Source organism: Doryrhamphus excisus, chromosome 1 (assembly GCF_030265055.1).
Source record: "Doryrhamphus excisus isolate RoL2022-K1 chromosome 1, RoL_Dexc_1.0, whole genome shotgun sequence".
Lineage (NCBI taxonomy): Eukaryota > Metazoa > Chordata > Actinopteri > Syngnathiformes > Syngnathidae > Doryrhamphus > Doryrhamphus excisus.
Genome location: NC_080466.1, coordinates 24,296,068 through 24,317,360, shown reverse-complemented (window position 1 = coordinate 24,317,360; position 21,293 = coordinate 24,296,068). Strand labels below are relative to the sequence as shown.

Here is a 21,293-nt window from a genome sequence, read left to right as displayed (position 1 = left end):
TATTCAATGCTTTAAATGTGGGGTCTGCTTTATCACAGTCCTAATGTATTGGGATTTAGTTTAACAATCTGTCATCAATGACACAAAGCGTGTCTCTGGGAGTGCCCGTTTAACTTATCGTGCTTGCATTTTAGTGCCAGAGCCTTTTGGTGGTGCTATAATCATAGGACAGGAGTCCATTTCGTACCACAACGGAGACAAATATTTGGCCATTGCACCACCCACGATCAAGGTAATTGCATCTTCTAGTTTTTATGTAAAGTAGATTTTTTTTGTATCATGGAAAACACAAAAGTGTGATTGTATGGTTGTGGGAGCTCTGGTGTTTCCCTTTCATAAACAGGAAATTAAAAAGCTGAACAGATCTTCAGCCCTCAGTGTTTAATACTAAAGGACAGATGAAGTGTATTACATTATCCCGTTCGTTAAACATTCGTTCAATGGGTGATACAAATGTAAAATTATATGTCGAGATAGTTGTGATTGACACTTTGACACATCATCTTTTCAAGGAGATGATATTGATTTACATTAAAATCATGACATGCTTCTTTTAGTTTAGTTTTACATTAAACAGTCAGCCCTCAAGTCAAATTGATTCCACTTTTGTACGTCGATGATAATAAAAATATAAATACTTCATAAAATGGCTATAATCTGTTGACAGGCAGTCCCTGCAATGCCAGTAGATTCATATAATTTATACATTAACTTGGTTTACACGGTAGGCGACATTGGTGAAGGAGAGGCTTTGAAAGTGAAGTAGACTGAATGAGTTAATGATACCATGACTGCTATTATTTTATCTGGTTTGTCCTTCTGTCATAGCAGACAGGAAACTCCCCCCCCCCCCAGCCAAACACTCTCAAATGAAACAACAGGGACAATCTGTCCATGTGGACAGAACATTTTTAGATATCTTTTCTCCAGTGTTACCTATTATCTTGTGGTTCACTTCGTGGCGTTGAGCTTCATTAGAAGAATGTGCAGACAGGGATATTGTCGCGAGCCAGTAGAATTGTGCCTTGTCAAGATCTACAAGTCTGCGGCCATCTACTGGCGGAAGATGCACTATATTATGGTGTACTTCTTAGTCACTTCATTGTATTAGACTCCTACTTTCATCAGAATTGTAATTCTTCCTTATACCAGGATATTTTGGCAAGGTGCAACTTTGTGGGAACAGTTTTAAAATATATAGTGGTTCTTTTACAGGGTTCCTACACAAGTATGGATTGGACATATGGAAAAAATGTCTTTTCCAAAACCTGGTCTGTTTTCTAAACAATGAATTTATGAATAACTAAAAGTATAGAAGAGTATAGAAGAATTGGATGGATCTGTTTTTCTGAGGCAGCTAAGATGTTTGTATGAGAGCACAAAGTAGGCAACGTATCCTAGAAAATATAATATATATATGGGAAGACTGACAATTTCAATGGCCAACTCTCTTCTTTTATCCTCCTCCAAGCCTTTGTATGAGGAACATTACCTAGCTATAATCTCCTGGAAATGATGTAATGACATAATGGCATACATGGTTCGCTCAGTGATGGGAATAACGGGAATAACTAACGCCGTTACTTTTTTCAGTAACGGGTAATCTAACAAATTACTTTTACATTCAGCATAATGGCGTTACCATTTTCGACACCCCGTTACTGCACGTTACTGTATCCGACTAAACATATATCACCGACTTCTTAACTAATCTGCAGCGCAGGGAGTGTTGCAGAGTGACAAGGGAGGGGGTGAGATAACCACATAAGCAATGAGGATTGGCTCAGGTTTTAGTAAAATTGCGCCTTCAGCCAATCAGAGAACTTGAATGGGCGAGTTAGAGCACATGGTTAGTGAGAACGTGGTTAGCATGTTGGCCACACAATCAGGAGATGAGGAAGATCCGGGTGCAAACCTCCATTTAGGCGTCTCTGTGTGGAGTTTGCACGTTCTCTCGTGTGTGCGTTGGTTTTATCCTGATACTCTGGTTTCCTCCCACATTCCAAGAACCCATATGTTTTTAGGTTAATTAGAGACTCTAAATTGCCTATAGGTATGAATGTGAGTGTGAATGGTTGTCTGTCTAGCATATGTGCCCTGTGATTGGCTGGTGTACCCTACCTCTCGCTCCAGCATGCACCCTCAACCCTGGTGGCATATAAAATGGATGGTGGATCATCGGATTTGCCTTATTTCATGACAAACAAAGTTCCACTGTATTTTCTTTCATCATAGTTCCTGTCAGTGTCATCTTCTAATACGGTAGTTTTGTTTTGATAGTGTATGGCTCATGTTGGTGACTGTGATGTCAAACAAATCATAGTGATGGTCTGTATGATTTTCCAAGCCTCATATCATCTCTGTGTTGGATTACAGCAAAGCACTATTGTCTGTCACAACCGAGTGGACCCAAATGGATCACGCTACCTGCTGGGAGACATGGAAGGCCGCCTTTTCATGTTGCTGCTGGAGAAGGAGGAACTAATGGATGGAACAGTTGCACTTAAAGACTTGCATGTGGAGTTGTTGGGAGAGGTACCCCGTTTTATTACGTTATCTGTCATTTTATCCTATTTCACTGTGTTAGTCCACCTGCGTTTCCTTGGAATCATTCCCATACTTAGCTTGCATAGTAACCCTGTCTCTGGCTGGCTTTTTTTCCCTCCAGCTTTCTCATCTTCCTATGTCCCCTTTGCTATTATAGACATTTTAGTGTTTTATACTCTTGACAGGGCCTAATGGGTCTTTCTACACTTGTACAGCGAATGCGACAAATCATCCTATCTCTTTGTCTGCTTACCTGGGTGTCATATATCAATTTAAAAGTGATTTAGACAACTGCTTCACGTCAATACTAGCCTTTAAAAACAAATCTCAAGTGAAAGGCAGACACCTTTTTGGCTTGTGACACGTTATCCTTAATGATCTGCCAAAGAGTGTAGTAAATGGTGTTTTCCAAGTCCTCTGAGTGATACTGGAGTTGGGAACTGCCAAGAAGAGTGCTACTGCTGAACAGGAGACAGATTGCTATATTGTTAGGACCTGTCTGCTCTTCCGAAAGGGAGCGGTATCGCTGCATTGTCACACATCATGAAAAAGAGGTCCATCTTTGGTATACATTTATTCCACATGGCGTACAGCCATATATACACAGAATCAGCTTAACTCCAGGCACTTTGCACAATCAAATAACTCTCTGAAGGTCACTTCCAAGTTGGGCTGCAGCTTTCAAATATTTTAGTAATTTAGTCATTCTACTGAAAAATTCTGAATTACTGAATAATGTGATAAAACATTTTTGCTTGATTAAAGAGAAATTAAAAATACCCAAGAGAAAATTAGACATTTCACCTATTAATGAGCGACCAAATGGTTTCATTTTTTTAGATCAACAGTTTCATTATTGTTATCTTATTAAATTCACATTTTGCATAGGAGCAAACTGTATGTACCCACCATGCTCAGTGGGCACATGTTTAAGATGCTACCAGTTAGCTCAGCTGCTTGATTGGGACTACATAATGGCAGTAAATGATTAAATAATAATTAAAGACATTAAATAACACGCCAATAGTCGTTAACCTCCCTATTATTCTTTGTTTACATCACATTGCCCAGGCTATGGGATCACTGCAAGGACAACAGATAGCCACCACTAGCCTAAAGCTACCGAGCAAACTAGTGAGCCTTTCCAATTTGCTTATTCGAAATTTAAGAAAGTATTTCAAACGGCATGGGGAAGAAGAACAAAGCAACCAGTTACCACTTCCACAGGGAATGAGAGGAAAACCGTTCTCAACATTACTGATGCCCAGTTGCATTACATACATCGGCCTCAACCGACTGTCTGTGATATTATATGTATATTTTTTCATGTACAAGTCGCAGGAACAGCCAACCTATGAAAAAAAAGTGCAACTTAAAGTCCGGAAAATACGGTTGGCAAGCAATCTGAGCATGTTAAGAAATTGAGATGTTTTGTTGTCTTCACAAACAGACATCAATTGCTGAGTGTTTGACCTACCTGGATAACGGTGTGGTCTTTGTGGGTTCCAGACTGGGTGACTCTCAGTTGGTAAAGGTAAGGAAACGTCTGAGTCCTAGACCATTGACTTAGGAACTCTAAGAACTAAATATAAATACTGTCACTCCTTTACAAATGTTGAATGTACCTATGTGCTTTTTACAGTTTCTTTTTTTTTTAAAAAAGCTGTTATTTCTTGACAGCTCAATGTAGACAGCAATGACCAGGGCTCCTATGTGGCTGTCATGGAGACTTTCACTAATCTGGGGCCCATTGTGGATATGTGCGTGGTGGACCTTGAAAGGCAGGGCCAAGGCCAGGTGAATGCCGACTCTTCTATTACTTGTTTTTCTAATTGTATGGATGCTTCTACCAGCATTTACTCCTTGTTGTGTATTTCATACAAAGATCGATGACACGGTAAATGCTAAATAATAGTTATCTGGCTTAGCAAATGGCTTGTGAACAGCTTTGTTTCATGGTGTTTAAGTACAGAGCATGAAAAAGATGATGTCTCTAAATTGACATGTTTATCAACAAAACAATGTATGAAGGTATTTGCAACTTGGAAATTTTGATTCTTGACATTTAATTGGGCTACATTAAAATGGGTGGTTTGAGATACACAGGTAATGCTTTATTTCTCAAGCAAAAATCTGTAAATCAAAATAATTTTTTGTTGATTGTTGGAGATAGTTGATATTACTAGCTGATCAGTTAATGTTGTGTGATTGAGACCATTGTGGTAAACACAGATAACTGAAAAGACTACATCATCAAAGGCCAAGTACTGTGTTTTTACACAGTTGATACTGTATATTTCCCGTAAAATAACTGCTGTCCTCAGTACTTACAGACTTAGGTCATTAAAACAGCCGCCATGAAACTCTTCTTTTGATCTCAGCTACAGAACTGTGTAAAGTTGTGCCACTGCACATTTGGGATGCCATCATAGTCAGAAAATTACAAAATGTGTCTACAACCACAAGAGACACAAATAGGGGCAGTAGAAGTAGTAGTAGTGCAAACAATACTGGATATCATTCACATAAAAGCTTTCTTGTATTGTGCCTAGACCTGTCACGATATTGGATATATTGATTTATCGAACGATTAAAATAAACAGGTCTGTAATTACGAGTGAGTATATGCGCTTCCGCTCCATCTTTCTGTGGTACACAGGCTGAATAACAAGAGGGTTCGGTCTGCATGTGTCTGTGAGCCTTGGCGCTATATGAAATAAATACAAAAGAGAGCATCCACTCAACTATTAAGCCTCTTGGTGGAGGTGGGAGCTACACACATTGCTAGCAGTTAGCAAGGATGAGTGAACATAAATGAAGACTTCAAAGTCTGAATGTAGTGTCCTTTTTGCCATCATCAGAGGAAGAACTAGGGCGCCAGCACCAAAGTAGCTGCCCTTTTGAGTGGCATTGTCTGTAGAAGGAAGCTACTCAGACCAGCCTTAAAGTGTCACTGGCTTGTGCAACTGCAATGTGGAGTGTAAATTCGGATTAATTATTGTGGACATCTTGTATGAATACTCCTTTTACTTTCTGTCTCTGGCCGTCATTTTGTTTATCACTTGTTAGCGTACTCTGTTTACCTAACATTAGCATGCAGGTCCTATTCCAGTTGCTGTAGACATGATTTCAATATTTTGATTGCAATGTCAAAATGCAGCAGTGATAGGCGCTACTCAATTAGCTTTATATATTATTTTTCAAACGTGTAGATTGATGTGCATGTCTGTCATCAATATTTATTATGCTCAGATCTAGCTACTGTATGGTTTACTGGTTTTCTGCTGTTTTCAATTGACACTTTATTAGGCACATTTTTTTTACCAACATAGTGGAAATCAAAAGTGTGGACTCACCTTTATAGCATGGATGGGACAACGTTGGTTACAGACTCGCCAAAATATGACAGACATGCAGAGCCACCTCGTTTGTCACCACCCTTGTGAAGAAACCTCAAATGCTAAATGTGTTTGTTCTAGAAACGTGTTTACTTGACTTCTTTTATTGTTAACATTTGTCAAGCACCTAAAATAAAAGCGTATTTAGTTATGTTGCGCTAAAATAGTGTAAATATTTTGCATTGTTACATTCTGGAATTACTCTGGTTAAATGATGCTACCTGTGATTGGCTGGTAACCAGTCCAAGGTGTACCCTGCCTCTCGCCCAAAGACAGCTGAGATAGGCTCCAGCATACCCGCGACCCTCGTGAGGATAAGCGGCATAGAAGATGGATGAATGAATAATATGCTGCAAAATATAAACATATAAATTCATTCATTTTCGGCCGCTTTTCCTCACGAGGGTCGCAGGGGGGTGCTGGAGCCTATCCCAGCTGCTGTCTTTGGGCGACAGGCGGGGTACACCCTGGACTGGTGGCCAGCCAATCACAGGGCACATATCGACAAACAACCATTCACACTCACATTCATACCTATGGACAATTTGGAGTGGCCAATTAACCTAGCATGTTTTTGGAATGTGGGAGGAAACCGGAGTACCCGGAGAAAACCCACGCATGCACGGGGAGAACATGCAAACTCCACACAGAGATGGCCGAGGGTGGAATTGAACCCTGGTCTCCTAGCTGTGAGGTCTGCGCGCTAACCACTAGACCGCCGTGCCGCCCTAAACATATAAATAATATTTCAAATATATAATATAATATAATATTTTTGGGTCTGTTTCCCCATTGGCCTATCAAGATATTATCGTTACCATGAGCCATGTACTGTAAATCGTATTGTATTTCTAGGTATCCTGATATTTCCAGTCCTAATAGGCATACACTTACGATCCCATTCCGATATTGCAGCCTTGAATAGCATCTGATACCGATATTGATCCAATACCAATACAGATCATACATACTTTTATTACTTCAAATGATATTACTCCACTGCTTCCACTGCATGTTCATTTCTAATATATGATTTCACTTTACCACTTCAAATGTGTGTTGCCATTTTGGTATTTCTTAAGTGCGTACACCAACTATGTACACAACCGGATGTTCACTGGTGTGCATATTCGCACTCCAGGTTGTCTTTTTATAGGGAACATACAGAAACGGAGTAGAGCCCTGCTCTATAGGTGAGGCCCCTGGTCTTTCATATTAAGAAGCCAAGTCCAAAGACTAATCAGACGAGGAAACCGTTCTCCAACCAGTTGCTCATTAGCTTCTGAAAAACTCTTAATGACTCCTAACGCCTAATGAACATCACCTCTTCCTTCCCATGCTAATGATCATTTTTTATTTCAGAAGATATGTTGCTTCCGTATCATTGGTATATGCATCACAAGTGTCATTCATCCATCCATTTACAACGCCGCTTTTCCTCACTAGGGTCGCAGGCATGCTGGAGCCTATTCCAGCTGTCTTTGGGAGAGAGGCAGAGTACACCCTGGACATATAGACAAACAACCATTCATACCTAGGTTAATTGGCATTCCATAACATTCATGTTTTTGGAATGTGTGCTAACCACTCAACCACTGTGCAGCCCCAGACAGTGCAGTATCATCACCTTTATTGTAAAAAAAAAAAGCCTTGAAATCTGCCAAGGGGACCTATTTTTTGTCAAATAAAATGAACTTTTTAATCAACTTTTGTAGTAATTCTAGTTTAATCTACCTAAAATTCAACTTCAAGTAGAAATATTTCCCTTTTTATAATTTTAAATAGTAGATTCCAGTAGTCATAGTTTCAAGACTCTAGGTAGCCTACAGGAGTGTGGTTTGTTGGTAGTTTGAGGATGCTTATTGCCACTGGTGGTGAAATTGTGGTGTAAGGTTGTTTATGTCTGCTTCAATCAAATAAGCTCCACCCACCCTTAGTTCATAATTATCGTTCACAAATAACACAATGCTAAAGTATTGATACTAGGGATGTTCCGATTGGGATTTTATGCTGTGGATACCGATAATCCATGGGTGAAATCTGTGACCGATCAATCGGAACACCCTTAATTAATACCAACTGATTAAGTTACCTGAAAATTTAAAAGGCAAATGACCTTGTATAGTATTTGGCTGTTTTTCTCATGTATGAGTTCTGTTTTGCTTTGTTGTTGTCAGCTGGTTACGTGCTCGGGTGCATTCAAGGAAGGATCTCTTCGGATCATTCGCAACGGCATCGGAATTCATGAGCACGCCAGCATTGACCTGCCAGGAATCAAAGGTTTGTGTGTCTCTGTGTTTCATCACCTCCTACTCAAGCCTCGACTTTATCCAAGCCTTCATTTTGCCCTTACTTGGCAGTTGAAACACTTGAACCTGCACAGCTGCTTAAATTGCCTTGGCAAACACCAGCTGTTGCCCATCCAAGCTCTGTATCTGGGCGTTAACACATGGCTTTGATGCCATGGGCCTTGGAGTAATAGTTTTAAAATGTCTTCAAATTTGGCACCATTACATTTAGAAATATTCTCTTTCATTTGATAAACCATCACACTCAACCACATGGCTGTAGCATGTCATTTTCTGGTGAGTGCTAGATCTTGGTATTCAGTATTGAGATTGAGTTTTTTCTTTTTCCCAAGCCAATGCCAGTAACTTACTGCTGTAAGGCTGATATCGAATTTTTTTTTATATCTATACATTTTTTAATTTACATTTAACTGTGTAGTCTGTGGAATTAAGTGACTCAAACAAAGGTATATTTCACAAACTCAGATTTATCCTAGGGCTGGTCTATGTATCGATATTTTTTTATATCATGCTTATCGTTCATATCGATATAGACTGGATTTGATGCGGAGGTCTCATGCTGAGAGGATACAAGCTAGTTAAGGCAGCTCTGTGTCTACTGCAGCGTTTTTCGTGTTTAATAGTGCTTCATTTAGTACTGTCTTATTGTTTTTTGTGCCATATCGACACCTTAAGCAAGTGTGCAGCGATGGATGTTCATCTTGTTACGTTTGTAGTTTGCCGTTTGCTCCATTGTTTACACTCGGGAGCAGCTGTTAGCTTTGAGGAACCCTTTTCTGTGCGGAGCGATCATAGCACCCTGCAGAGATATGAAGGAGGAGCGGCTGCATAGTGGGAGTGAACAGCAAAAAAGACTATATAAAGCACAGGTGTCAAACTCACTTTGAGAACTAGAAAGCTTTCTGTGCGTCCACAACTCAATACAAAGGACCAAAAAAGGAGCATAATAGGTCCCCTTTCGCGGTTGTTGTTGATTGGGATTCCGAGGTCTTTACTCTCTTGTAAAGATCCTCACCTGAAAGTCGTGAGAATGGCCTCCCCATTATCCATGTTTACAGGAATCATACATAGTGTATTGCTGCTCCAGTGTGGTAAATTTAGAGGACAGCCTTTCTTTAAACAAACAACTGTTTAAGCTGTCCCTCTGCATTCACTTTGTGTACAACACCAAGATGTCCAATGCCTTCCACAACAAGCTATGTCAAAATTGTCCAAATTATAGCTGGAGGTTGCCAGGAAATGGAGCACAGGAACGCTGGACCACAACTTGTATTCAGCGAGGCCTTTCCACTTTGATGTATTGGGCTCCTTCCCCCCTCTATAAAATCATCAGTCTTCTCCGACTGACCCTCTCTCATGTCGTTGCACTTGATAATCTGTTGTGTGTTTCATATCACAGCAAAGTAGAGACAGTTCAATTGGCTACATGTCGAGTGTCAGTGTGAACGGTCCTGTCACGGGTTAATGATGGCAGACGTGTCTTAATCCCAGAGAAGAGGCTCCTTTGTCAGGACGTTGCTGTAACGCTTAAAGGGCCACACATGCCGGTTAAGGTCTGCTTGCACTCGTCAGGCTTCAGTTGTTTATTGATCAGCTTTGCCCTAAAAGTCTTTGCTGCTGCCTCCCGTTTCTGAAAAAGACTGTTATTCACTGAACCAATCAATGGCACTCTTAGAGTGACAGGCAACCCTATGCTAAAATGTAAAAAATAAAATACAAAAATGTAAAAGTCTTGATACTCACTGGATTTTTCTACCACTCCTCTTTGCAACCGGTGATGCGAGTAACTCTTTGTCTTGAATTGGCTTACAGGTTTGTGGCCTCTCCGCTCAGAGGCAGGCAGAGAGACGGATGACATGCTTGTGTTGTCATTCGTTGGGCAGACACGGTAAGAGATGGCGGTGGAGCGTCTCCGATACATGAAGTGTCAGCAGAACTTGAAGAGTGTGTTTTTTGTCATAGTGTGCTGATGCTGAGTGGCGAGGAGGTTGAGGAGACAGAACTTCCAGGCTTTGTGGACAACCAACAGACATTTTACTGTGGCAATGTTGCACACCAGCAGCTCATTCAGGTATGTAACCTATGAAATTCTTTATATTCTTTCCTAGAATTGTTTTTTCCAAATTCTGTTATTTTTACATTTTACACTTATTTTACCAGCATAATGTCTGTGCTTTTTCGGTTAGTCAATACAATGTCCATTAATTAAATGCAAAAATTCTTACAATTATTGATGCGATACATCATAAGCCAATTTTGCATAGTAAATCAGAAATTAATATAGCTTTGCTAACTTTTCTAATGGGATGTCAGGATCTGTGAACATGGCCACAATAAAAGGAAGATGTTGATGCAAATCCTATCACATTATTATTGTAACAAAAAATGACACACTTATTTTGTTTCCACAACTAGACGAGATGTGGCAAACAGTGCTTCTCTTTTGAAGGCTGGAAGTGTGTTCTGTGTGAGTTAAGATGAGCTGGGTGCAAGAATAAAACTTGCACACTGTCAGCAAGCATTGTACAACAGTACATTAAAGTGGTAAAACACAACATGGAGCCTGAGTCGCACACATACAGCCACACCAGCATGCTTTGCTAAACTAAGCTAACAAACTAGCGTCATTTTCATGAGACAACATTTAGACGGTGTTTTAGACTGCCATTTCAACATGTTTTCAACATATTTCAGGATGGGGCTGGTTAGTGTTTGTGACGATATTCCACCACGATTGAGCGGTCTGTCCGGGGAAGTACTTCCCCAAACAAAGTTCCTTCTCCTCACAATGACAGCATTTACCTTGTGTTTAACAGTCAAATTCTTTTTTATTGGCCATATTTGCAAGTCCGTCTGCCATTCTGCTTTCGTTAATGCAGAAATCATAGAGCCAAAGTATCCACTTGATAGACATTACAGTAGACCACTTTACCAAAACGCACTTTGTTGGGAGGATTTTGATGATTCTTACTGAATGTTGAAATTAATATTTCACATTTTTGAAATTGTTGAAATGTACTTTTTTACAGGGAAGGAAGGTTATGGTCATAAGCATGGCAATTATTAGTTATCAGCTGAAACGCAATTTGCGATATATTCTTATGTGTCTGTCACATTTACACACCCTACATTGCCGTTCTTGTAACCTAATGTGTAAGCAGTGGTAATGACCTCTGATGTTATTTACACTTGATTCAAATACAACTTGCTTGGCTAAATACAAAAACTTGAAACAAATACATTGTGGCTCCCCACTAATATGTTTAAAAATATTCTCATGTAAATACACAAAGTCATAAAACTAACAATAGTGTTAAGCACAAAAAGAAAATAACTTGCGTTGTACTGAGTATCTGCATAGTGGCTAGGGTATCTGTGAAAACATTGTAGAACATTTACTTCTAAAAAAAACATTTCAAATGCTTTGAAGCACAATGTCTTTTTTGGCAGATTAGATTGAGCAGATAATTAGAGGCTTGACATTTTAATTTAACCTACATGCAAGGCCTGAGTCTTGACCTCGACACACATGAGCATCTCCACTTTATCTTTAAAACATTAGGTTGATAGGATAGGCAAAAAGCTTCACACTGTAATCGATCCTCTTAAAGAGCTTGTTGGTGAAGTAATTAGTCAAATTTGTTTGCAGGCAGGAGCAATCCCGACATGGAGCCACATGTACAATAAACAATGAATATTGCTTTGAAGCAGATTTATATTTTATCACCCCAACCCCTTCTGTCACTTCCCAGAGGAAGCTGAATAATCTTTCAAAGAGAAACCCATGTGTGTTTCCAGATCACGTCCGGCTCAGTTCGCTTGGTGCTTCAGGACAGCAAGGCATTGGTGAGCGAATGGAAGGAGCCACAGGGCAGGAACATCAGTGTGGCTGCTTGCAACCACACTCAGGTGGTGCTTGCTGTTGGACGTGCCCTTTACTATCTTCAGATCCTGGCTGGAGAGCTCAAACAGATTAGGTAGGATGATTTGTCATGCACAATTTAGCATGTTAGTCAAATTTTATAAACGACTGTTGGATCGGATTGGAGCATCTCTAGTTGTAATTATTAGATGGGATTCAGCTCCAATAACCCCCGCCCCTCTTCAAGTGCCATTGTTTACTTGCAACACAAGTTGAACTCTTAGCACACAACTGCCGAACACAGTGCAAGGACTGCCGAACACAGTGCAAAACCTCAATGTTTGACAAAGAAAAAAGGCCAGCGAAGCATTAAGACATAAACATCAAATTGTGGGATTTTTCAACAGTGGAAAATGTATGCTGTACATTTTACATTTATCATGTATTGTAAGTAAGTTATTAAGGCTTATTCTGAATGTGTTTTCATTCATTCATTCATTCATTTTCTACCGCTTTTTCCTCACGATGGTCGCGGGGGTGCTGGAGCCTATCCCAGCTGTCTTTGGGCGAGAGGCGGGGTACACCCTGGACTGGTGGCCAGCCAATCACAGGGCACATATAGACAAACAACCATTCATACTCACATTCATACCTATGGACAATTTGGAGTGGCCAATTAACCTAGCATGTTTTTGGAATGTGGGAGGAAACCGGAGTACCCGGAGAAAACCCACGCATGCACGGGGAAACCATGCAAACTCCACACAGAGATGGCCGAGGGTGGAATTGAACCCTGGTGTCCTAGCTGTGGGGTCTGCGCACTAACCACTTGACTGCCGTGTGCCGCCTGAATGTGGTTTTTACAGGGGAAAAAATTAAATTTTAAACCAAAACTCCGCTGTACACTCATATCCTCAAATTTACACATTTAGTCATTCATTAGAAACTTTAATGTTTTTAAATGAACACCCATCATCAAAACCAAGATACATTGTTATATCTAGTTCATATGCTACACATGTCATCATCCCAAGTAAACAATGCTTGTGACCTTCAATATTTTTGTGTTTAAACATTGTTTCACGTCTCACTTTTAATCAAGACACCAATAGTGATCTGACACCTCCAGGCACCCGAGTTAGGCAGTTGATTCCGCAACATTTCCCACTTTGAGTCACTCAACCCCTCTTTTTCTCAGCAACACAGAGATGGAGCATGAGGTGGCCTGCCTTGACATCACGCCCCTGGGGGAAGGTGGCGGTGAGTCACCTCTCTGTGCTGTGGGACTGTGGACCGACATCTCAGCCCGTGTGCTGAAACTGCCCTGCTTCACTGCCCTGCACAAGGAAATGCTGGGTGGAGGTGAGGGAAAGGGAGGCTGTGTGCACTGACAGGGAAGCACAAAAGCTGTTTTGGGCTTCTCAGACAGTTCTATAAAGTTTGAGGGTGTCAAGTGAAGTTTATTTTCATGCCCCAGTCAAAGTCATATAATGCCTTAATGGACTTTACAAATCCACTAAAGTGAAATTTCCGAACTGCTCACGCACTGTGGAACAGCAAGACAAAAGCTTCCCTAAAACCTTCACATCAGGAAAAGCAAAAAGGCGAGGGAAATTGCTTTGTGACTAGCAGCAGACTGAATGGAGGCCAAGAGTAGTTTGGCACCTTATTTGGCATTTTATGTGATGGACCTTCATAAAATACAAGTACAAGTCAAAGAATAATAACCGGTAATCCACATTTATGAACCACTGGAGGGTGAAGCGATTTTTGTCCATAGATGCCCAAGGGTTGTACGAGTAATTCCACACTTACTGCATCATTTAAAGATTGGGGAGGTAATTAAGAATGTTACATTTTACAGTAGATATCTTTTGGTTAAACTTATGAAAAGGTCAGTACTTTGTGGCGACGGAATTCTCAGAACATCATGAGCTTATAAAGGGAGGGCCCTTTTTTTGCAGTCAAAATGTTTCATTCATGATGAGTAACCTGTGCTAATCCGTAGTGGCTTACATTATTTTATTTCTATGTGTGTGTGGGGGGGTGTGCGCGTGCTTTAATAACTGCTCAACGTGCACATCCTACTCATAGATAAAAAAAAAAAACAGACAGATAATAGGCATATTATCTATTGTAATTATTTGTAAGTATTTAGTTCCCCCCAGTTTTTTTTTTTTTTTTTATAACTGTCTTTGTATTTTTATGTTTAACATTTTTTCAAACATTGATCAATGTGGTATTGATCTGTTACTTGTGTTTACATGAAAAATATAAAATGTTTGTGTGACCGTCCCCAGAGATCATCCCTCGCTCCATCCTAATGACCACCTTTGAAGGCAGCTACTATCTGCTCTGTGCCCTTGGAGATGGTGCACTCTTCTACTTCGGGCTAGATCTGCAGACAGGTATGTCGTTCTCTCAGCGTCGGCACACGGGCATCAGACCAGAACACATTTGAAAGTCAATTTAATGTCTCAGAAGACAAAGACAATAGAGAGGTTTGGTGTTTTTTTACAAGGTTGATACCTCGAAAATTACTGAAAAGATTCATAAATTACAAAGTTTTGTCATTGTTTCATCAAAAATCCATTTATTAATAATGAAAATAATTAAAAACGTACAATTCCTGTCACAAGATGACATACACTCGCCATGGGAATGAATGTCACATGTTTTTGGCTGTAAATTATTGATTCAAACTTTTTTTTTCTCAGTTTTGAACTTGGTTGCCGTATATTTAATATTATATACACTTGCACTGGTAAGATAATCCACTTCCAATCCAATCCACTTTATTTATATAGCACATTTTATAAACAGAGTTTCCAAAGTGCTGCACAGACTAGTAAAATAAAAAGTAAAAATAAAATACAATAAATAAAATGTACAAATTGAATTTAATCCAAAAAGATCAAATAAGAAATAAAATAGTAAACTAGCTATTAAAATATTAAAAACAAGAAGCAAAGCAATAAAAGTATAAAAAATAAAACCAATTAAAATAAAAAGAAAGAACTAAAAGACACAGGACCATACGACTCACTCCGAGTTAAAAGCCAGAGAATAAAAGTGGGTTTTAAGACGAGACTTAAAGCTTTCGATGTTGGGCTGCCTTTTTTACTTGGGAGGGGAGAGAGTTCCATAGCTTGGGGCCAACCACAGAAAAGGCTCGGTCTCCCCTGGTCTTAAGTCTCGTCTTGGCCACCACAAGCTGGAGCTGGCCCTCGGACCTCAGTGACCACGCTGGAGAGTACATTTGGATGAGGTCCGAGATGTATTTGGGGACCAGCCCATTCAACTCCTTAAAAACAAACAATAAAATATTAAAATCAATCTTAAAGCGAACTGGCAACCAATGCAGGGAGGCCAGAATTGGGGCGATCTGCTCCCCCTTTTTGATACCAAATTTATGTAGCATACTTTCATCATCACTAGCTTGCCTACTGTGGAAACACGAACCAGTTGAGGGTTTACAGTTCTGGGCTGTATTGTCGTGACTGAGGAGTGAACCCTTTGACTATGCAGTTATTACGTGACTATTTGAAAACCGCTCGGCACACAAGAGCACCTTTACTTACTAGAGCTCTTTTAATACTTCTCTTGGCCTAAACCATTTTCTTCGCCTCCACTTTTCAAACTGATGATAACTTTGTGATTGCGTTGTATTTCTGTCACTGTAGGTGCGCTGACTGAGCGCAAGAAGGTCACCCTGGGAACGCAGCCCACTGTGCTGAGGACCTTCAGATCTCTTTCCACCTCCAATGTCTTTGCCTGCTCCGATCGCCCCACTGTCATTTATTCGTCCAACCATAAGTTGGTCTTTTCCAATGTCAACCTCAAGGAGGTCAACTATATGTGCCCACTCAACTCTGAAGGCTATCCAGACAGGTCGGCAACAGTAAATACTCTCACAGTTTGAATCTATAAGCTTTACAGTGTTGGGAAATGTATACATTGTAGAATTTATTTTCATCATTATGCCAAGTCTTCATGAGTTGTAATCTTTTCTAAATCTGTGCTTTGTTACAGTCTGGCTCTGGCTAACAACAGCACCCTCACTATCGGTACCATTGATGAGATTCAGAAACTCCACATCCGCACTGTTCCGCTCTATGAGTCACCCAGGTCGGTCTCCTCGTCAGATTTGAGATGGACTGCGTAACATTTTTGCCTGCTTTTGCCCTTTTTACCGGCATCTTGTTTGTCCTGTTGTAGTTGTTGTTTGAACATATGTTACCTTGCAGGTTTTTTTTGACAGGAACGAGTCAGTAAATTATTAGATTTGTGATTGTATGTCGACAAGCCCAGAATTCAAGCGCTCACACCGTTTCATTGTGTCTTGTTCATTTCACTTCACACTGTACTTTTTTTCCCCACTTGTTTACCAGCTTACCGACTTCCGCCCACAGCTGTTTGTGCATCCTCTCACCTCGTTCTTATTTTGCTCATGCTCCAGGCGGATCTGTTACCAGGAGGTTTCCCAGTGTTTTGGGGTCCTGTCCAGTAGGGTGGAGATTCAGGATGTGAGCGGTACCACCTCTGCTGTGCGGCCGAGTGCAAGCACCCAGGTATCTTCACGTTTTGTCGGAATAAATGATCACTGTTTTATGATTGACTATAACCTATTATTAATTTAAAAAAAATGAAATACAAGTCCTATGTAGTACTCTGGTCACTAGGCATCAGTAATGCTAGATTGATGAGACATGGCATTACCCTGGCATGTCTTTGGGAGTGAATAAAAGTAATCCACCCATTAGTTGTGGAAGTGGTACATATTTGTCAACTTACTTTGTCCTTCTTCTCCACACTTTCACAAAAACAAATAACTTGGAGGCTAACTAGTTAGCTCGGTAGCTTGCTGTATGCTATGAGCGTCTGCCGTCTCTTATGACCCTGCAGTGACCACATAGCCTGCGCATTTGTGGCAACGTGGTGCAACCAAAGAGTAATAGGAGTGTAAAGGTGACTATGGGGGTGTTATTTCATGTCTACAGGCTCTAATAATGGTAGAAACTGTATTTAGAAAGTCATAAACAGGTTCGGTATGCTTTAACTAAGAAGATACTTTGCGGAAATGATCTGGAACCAATTAACCGTGTTAACAAGGGGCGACTGCATGCCATTTAATAGTTGGGTCCATTATGGGTGTGTCCCTTAAATCAGTGGTTCCCAAACTTCTCACAGTGATGTACACTTTCAGACATTTGACCTGAAGCCATGTCCCCCCTACTCCTGCACACTGAAACCTTTTTATGTTCATACACTTGAAATATTGAACATAATGGTTCATTCATTTTATAGTAATTCCGTTCAAAAATGTGTATTTTGCATAGTGGCATTAGGATAAAGTTTGACATGAGCGCTGATAAATATTTAAGTAATCACCCTACATATCTTTTATTCCACTCTGATGCTGACATCCTTGCCTTGGATTGGATGGGTTGAACAGATTTAATTTGAGCTTCACTTTTTTTTTTTCCACTCACAATGATTTAATTTTTTAAGTCTGCATATATTTATTTGCTTAACATTGATTTCTGTTATCAGTAAAACGTTTTGTAACATTGTCTTACTGTTATGAGCAACAAGTGGTTGGTTGGATTTGTAATATCACGTGATTTGGGCTACATGTGCATGTGTGGGTGGGTTTGCTGTCATTTCCAAGTGTCCGTGAATGCAGCGGCAACTTGTCTCTGAGGAGTTATGTAATGCACCTGAATGCACTGTTCCTCGAAAAAGCTGGTACAGCAACGATAGTAGTTTGGTAGTTTTGATCCTGCTTGTTGAGTATGAAGTAGGCATGTCCCGATCCGATCACGTTATCGAAAATCTGGCTTGATCAAGTGGTTTCAGACTGGATCGGAAGTGGACGTTATCTCCCGATCAGGGCTTGGATTCATATGTATATTTATTCTCGTTACTTTTTATCAGATATGTAGTTATGTGGTGGTACAGAGTGAGACCTCATAACTCACATAACATCACTTTTCTGCAGTGACACTATTGCAGGGGTGGTCAAATATTTTGACTTGTGGGCCGCATTAAGTTAACAAAATTCTCCGGGGGGCCAGAGCATATATTTAACACACACACTATTTTATGCTTATAATTTTCCTTGAATTATTTGTCTAATTTTATCTGTACAAGTGTTAATAGTATCAGCTTTATGTTCTCATGTCCCTTTTTTCAGGAGCACTTTAAGCATCAGACTCGGACTTGCAAGTCATATTGCCAGTTTGTATGTTAAAAGTTGAAATACTTAGAAAGCAACTGGCGGGCCAGATTCAAACGCTTGATGGGCCGCATGTGCCCCCCTGCCATAGTTTGCCCACCCCAGCATCGGTTGAATGTAGTCAAGTGACATAGGACACGGAAGCAGCTTGCGACTGTGGCTGCATTTAACACGACAAACCTGATACAACATCTCAAAAACAAACACACAACACAATACAACGAGTTCACCCAGGAAACCCAGCCTAAGACGAGTCAGCCCACCCTGCAGGACATTTAAAAAAAAATTATACCGATGAGTGATCTGCCATTAATCTTTCGTAGAAAATTCTTGTTTTCTAATGCTTGTGGAGCACTTAGAACCCCCGATATGGTATGCCCTCTCACCATTATTTCATAAGATACTAAGATAAGATGTCACTAAGATAAGATACTGAGGCACTTTTATTTGCTTATTTGCTGACATGCATGCCGGGTATTTTAGGTTGAGGTGCTGTTTCATTTTATCATCATATTTCTCCTCTCTTGTAGAGAAGTATTGGATGACATTTTTAGCTAATTGCTTATTTTTAGCCTTATGCATTATTTTAGCTGTTTGAAGATGAACTATATCAGCAAGTTGAAGTATTTGTGATTTTACAAATAAGGAGTTAGTATGTTCTCTGTAGGCGGCATTTAATATGTACTGTTGTACTAAAGTCCAAAGAATATATTTTATTACTTCATTGTTCAAGCTACCTCACAATGCGCCGTTAAAGTGTTAAATGTTTAATGGTGAATAAAATGAAAACACAAAGGACATTCTGGATGTGTTTCTTTGTTCTTTTGTAAAAGTTTACTGTATTATAGAATTATCAAATTGGGACAATATTTAGTGGGCAAACGGGGGCAAAAAAACCTGATCAGGCCATCTCTAGTGCCAATATATAGCAGCATGGCCCGGGCTCGGTTAGAGTGTCAGAAATAAACATCTTTATGGACATTCGGGGGAAAAGCAGGGTTCTCCTGTTTTTAGATGCTTTTGGAATAGTAACGACTTTTCTTTAGTAGTTCAAATGATCCGGTTCCAAACATCTCTCCTGCCATCTCTGGACTGTAAAAAAGGAATTCAGTTCTGCCACGTTTAAAGAAAAACTTTAACTTAATGGAAATTTGAGACTGTACATCAAATCAGTATTGTTTTTCATCCTTTCATTGGATGTTCTCTGGCATCTCGACTTGGCAACCATAATGTGCTTTCACGTACGTAATTATGGCATCCAATTATTGTCTCTCAGATCGACCTTTTTCTCTACTGTAGTGTAAAGCTCAGGGCGCCATTTTTGTTTTTTACTGGACAATTGGCCTCACTGGCCATGTCACTGTAATTTAGTGCTTCTGTATTTTCTGTCATGCTCCCCCAAGGGACAGAGAATTTTTCCTGCCCCCCCCATTTGAGATACTAGACCAGCTGATAGTATTTATTCATTTATCTGTCATTTACAGACTGTCATGTACAGACTGAATTTAAAATGAAACCAGGAAAATGCATCAAAAATGGAGAGCATACAAGTGTATTTGAAGACTATAAATTTGTACATGTTGGTAGGTCTGCATTGAAATGAAAGCCTCTCGTACCCCCCCCCCCCCCCACACACACTCCCCAACAGTTCCCTGCATCCCTCCCCACTACAGAAGCACTTCTGTAATTAAATAGCATGTCTTTTTAATTATATACCTACTCCTATTGAGACAACCTAAAGTTGAAATTACGTTACACATGATTTTCTGTCATGTAAATACGTTGAATTTGAAAGAAATGACTTCCAATGGACTGTGACAGCATGTGTTTTGCTAACTCTGTCAAGCATCACAGCCTCCGTTGCGGTGTAGAAGTCCACTTTATTATTTTTTTTTTTAAGATTGCACAACTTTGCAGGGACAAATCACTGCCAGACATGTTTGCATGGCGTCCACAAAGGTCTGCACCTGATTTTAAATGCTGTGCATCTGGGGAACAGATGGTCCTGCTGTCCCGGGGAGCTCTTCAGACAGAGATGTGAATCACTGTATAGCCCTTATTAGAATTCTCTTTGTATTAATTTCTGTTCTTGTCCCATCTCATACATCTCCATACTTCCAGGCTCTCTCTAGCAGTGTGAGTTCCAGCAAGCTCTTCCCCAGCAGCACTTCTCCCCATGAGACGTCTTTTGGTGACGAGGTGGAGGTTCACAGCCTGCTCGTTGTGGATCAGCACACCTTTGAAGGTGAGACAGCCAGATGTACATTTCTATTTGATGTCCAAAGTTGGCACCCTCATGTGGTGCGTCTGATGGTAAAATGATGTCCACTGCATGGAGAATAATGAGATGAAATGGGTAGAATCAAGTCAGTCCACAAGAAATTTTCCTCAGCCTTGACTTGACAATCATTCATCAAACTATTATTGGCTCATACATATTAAAACAGGTGCATCAACACATTTGCATTGACTCGCTTCAGCTTTGGGTTTATCCATAACCTGCGTGTTGTCTCATTTTGCGAGTATTAAACACACACCAACACACTGTTCTGTTTTGTAATGCTAATTTCCATGTACGCCATCCTTCCTTTAAAAGACACAGGACTTCACAAAGGTGCATAAATTAGCACACATATTATGTAAATAAATGTAAATAGTAAATAGGAGGACGGATCAGCAGGTTGTGTTTACATCTGAATCCAATTTATCAGTGTGAACTCATTTTTAATGTTTTTTTTTTAATACAATCCTGTATCATCGCTTATGTGCTCTGTTGGCCATGACTGACAGATATGAATTCAAGTGGGGATGCATGTTCATTGTACAGTCATTCAGGTTTATGATTGCATAATCACCACTTAAATCTGGAGTCATTTTTTAAATCTCTGCCACTAATTTGAACATGCACTTCTTAGTCCGGCTAAATTCTTCAGATGCTT

At 40.1% G+C, this 21,293-nt stretch overlaps 1 protein-coding gene across 1 annotated transcript in view; it reads left to right on the top strand.

The window, feature by feature from the left end:
• ddb1 (damage-specific DNA binding protein 1) overlaps window positions 1-21,293 on the top strand; it is a 45,349-nt gene that overhangs the window by 7,848 nt on the left and 16,208 nt on the right. Inside the window, exons 6-19 of the mRNA XM_058046128.1 lie at window positions 135-232; window positions 2,377-2,535; window positions 3,998-4,081; window positions 4,228-4,344; window positions 8,123-8,225; window positions 10,067-10,142; window positions 10,217-10,325; window positions 12,053-12,231; window positions 13,315-13,478; window positions 14,417-14,524; window positions 15,800-16,007; window positions 16,149-16,244; window positions 16,576-16,687; window positions 20,476-20,599. Coding sequence (XP_057902111.1) covers window positions 135-232; window positions 2,377-2,535; window positions 3,998-4,081; window positions 4,228-4,344; window positions 8,123-8,225; window positions 10,067-10,142; window positions 10,217-10,325; window positions 12,053-12,231; window positions 13,315-13,478; window positions 14,417-14,524; window positions 15,800-16,007; window positions 16,149-16,244; window positions 16,576-16,687; window positions 20,476-20,599 — 1,737 coding nt within the window. The remainder of the gene's footprint in view (window positions 1-134; window positions 233-2,376; window positions 2,536-3,997; window positions 4,082-4,227; window positions 4,345-8,122; window positions 8,226-10,066; window positions 10,143-10,216; window positions 10,326-12,052; window positions 12,232-13,314; window positions 13,479-14,416; window positions 14,525-15,799; window positions 16,008-16,148; window positions 16,245-16,575; window positions 16,688-20,475; window positions 20,600-21,293) is intronic.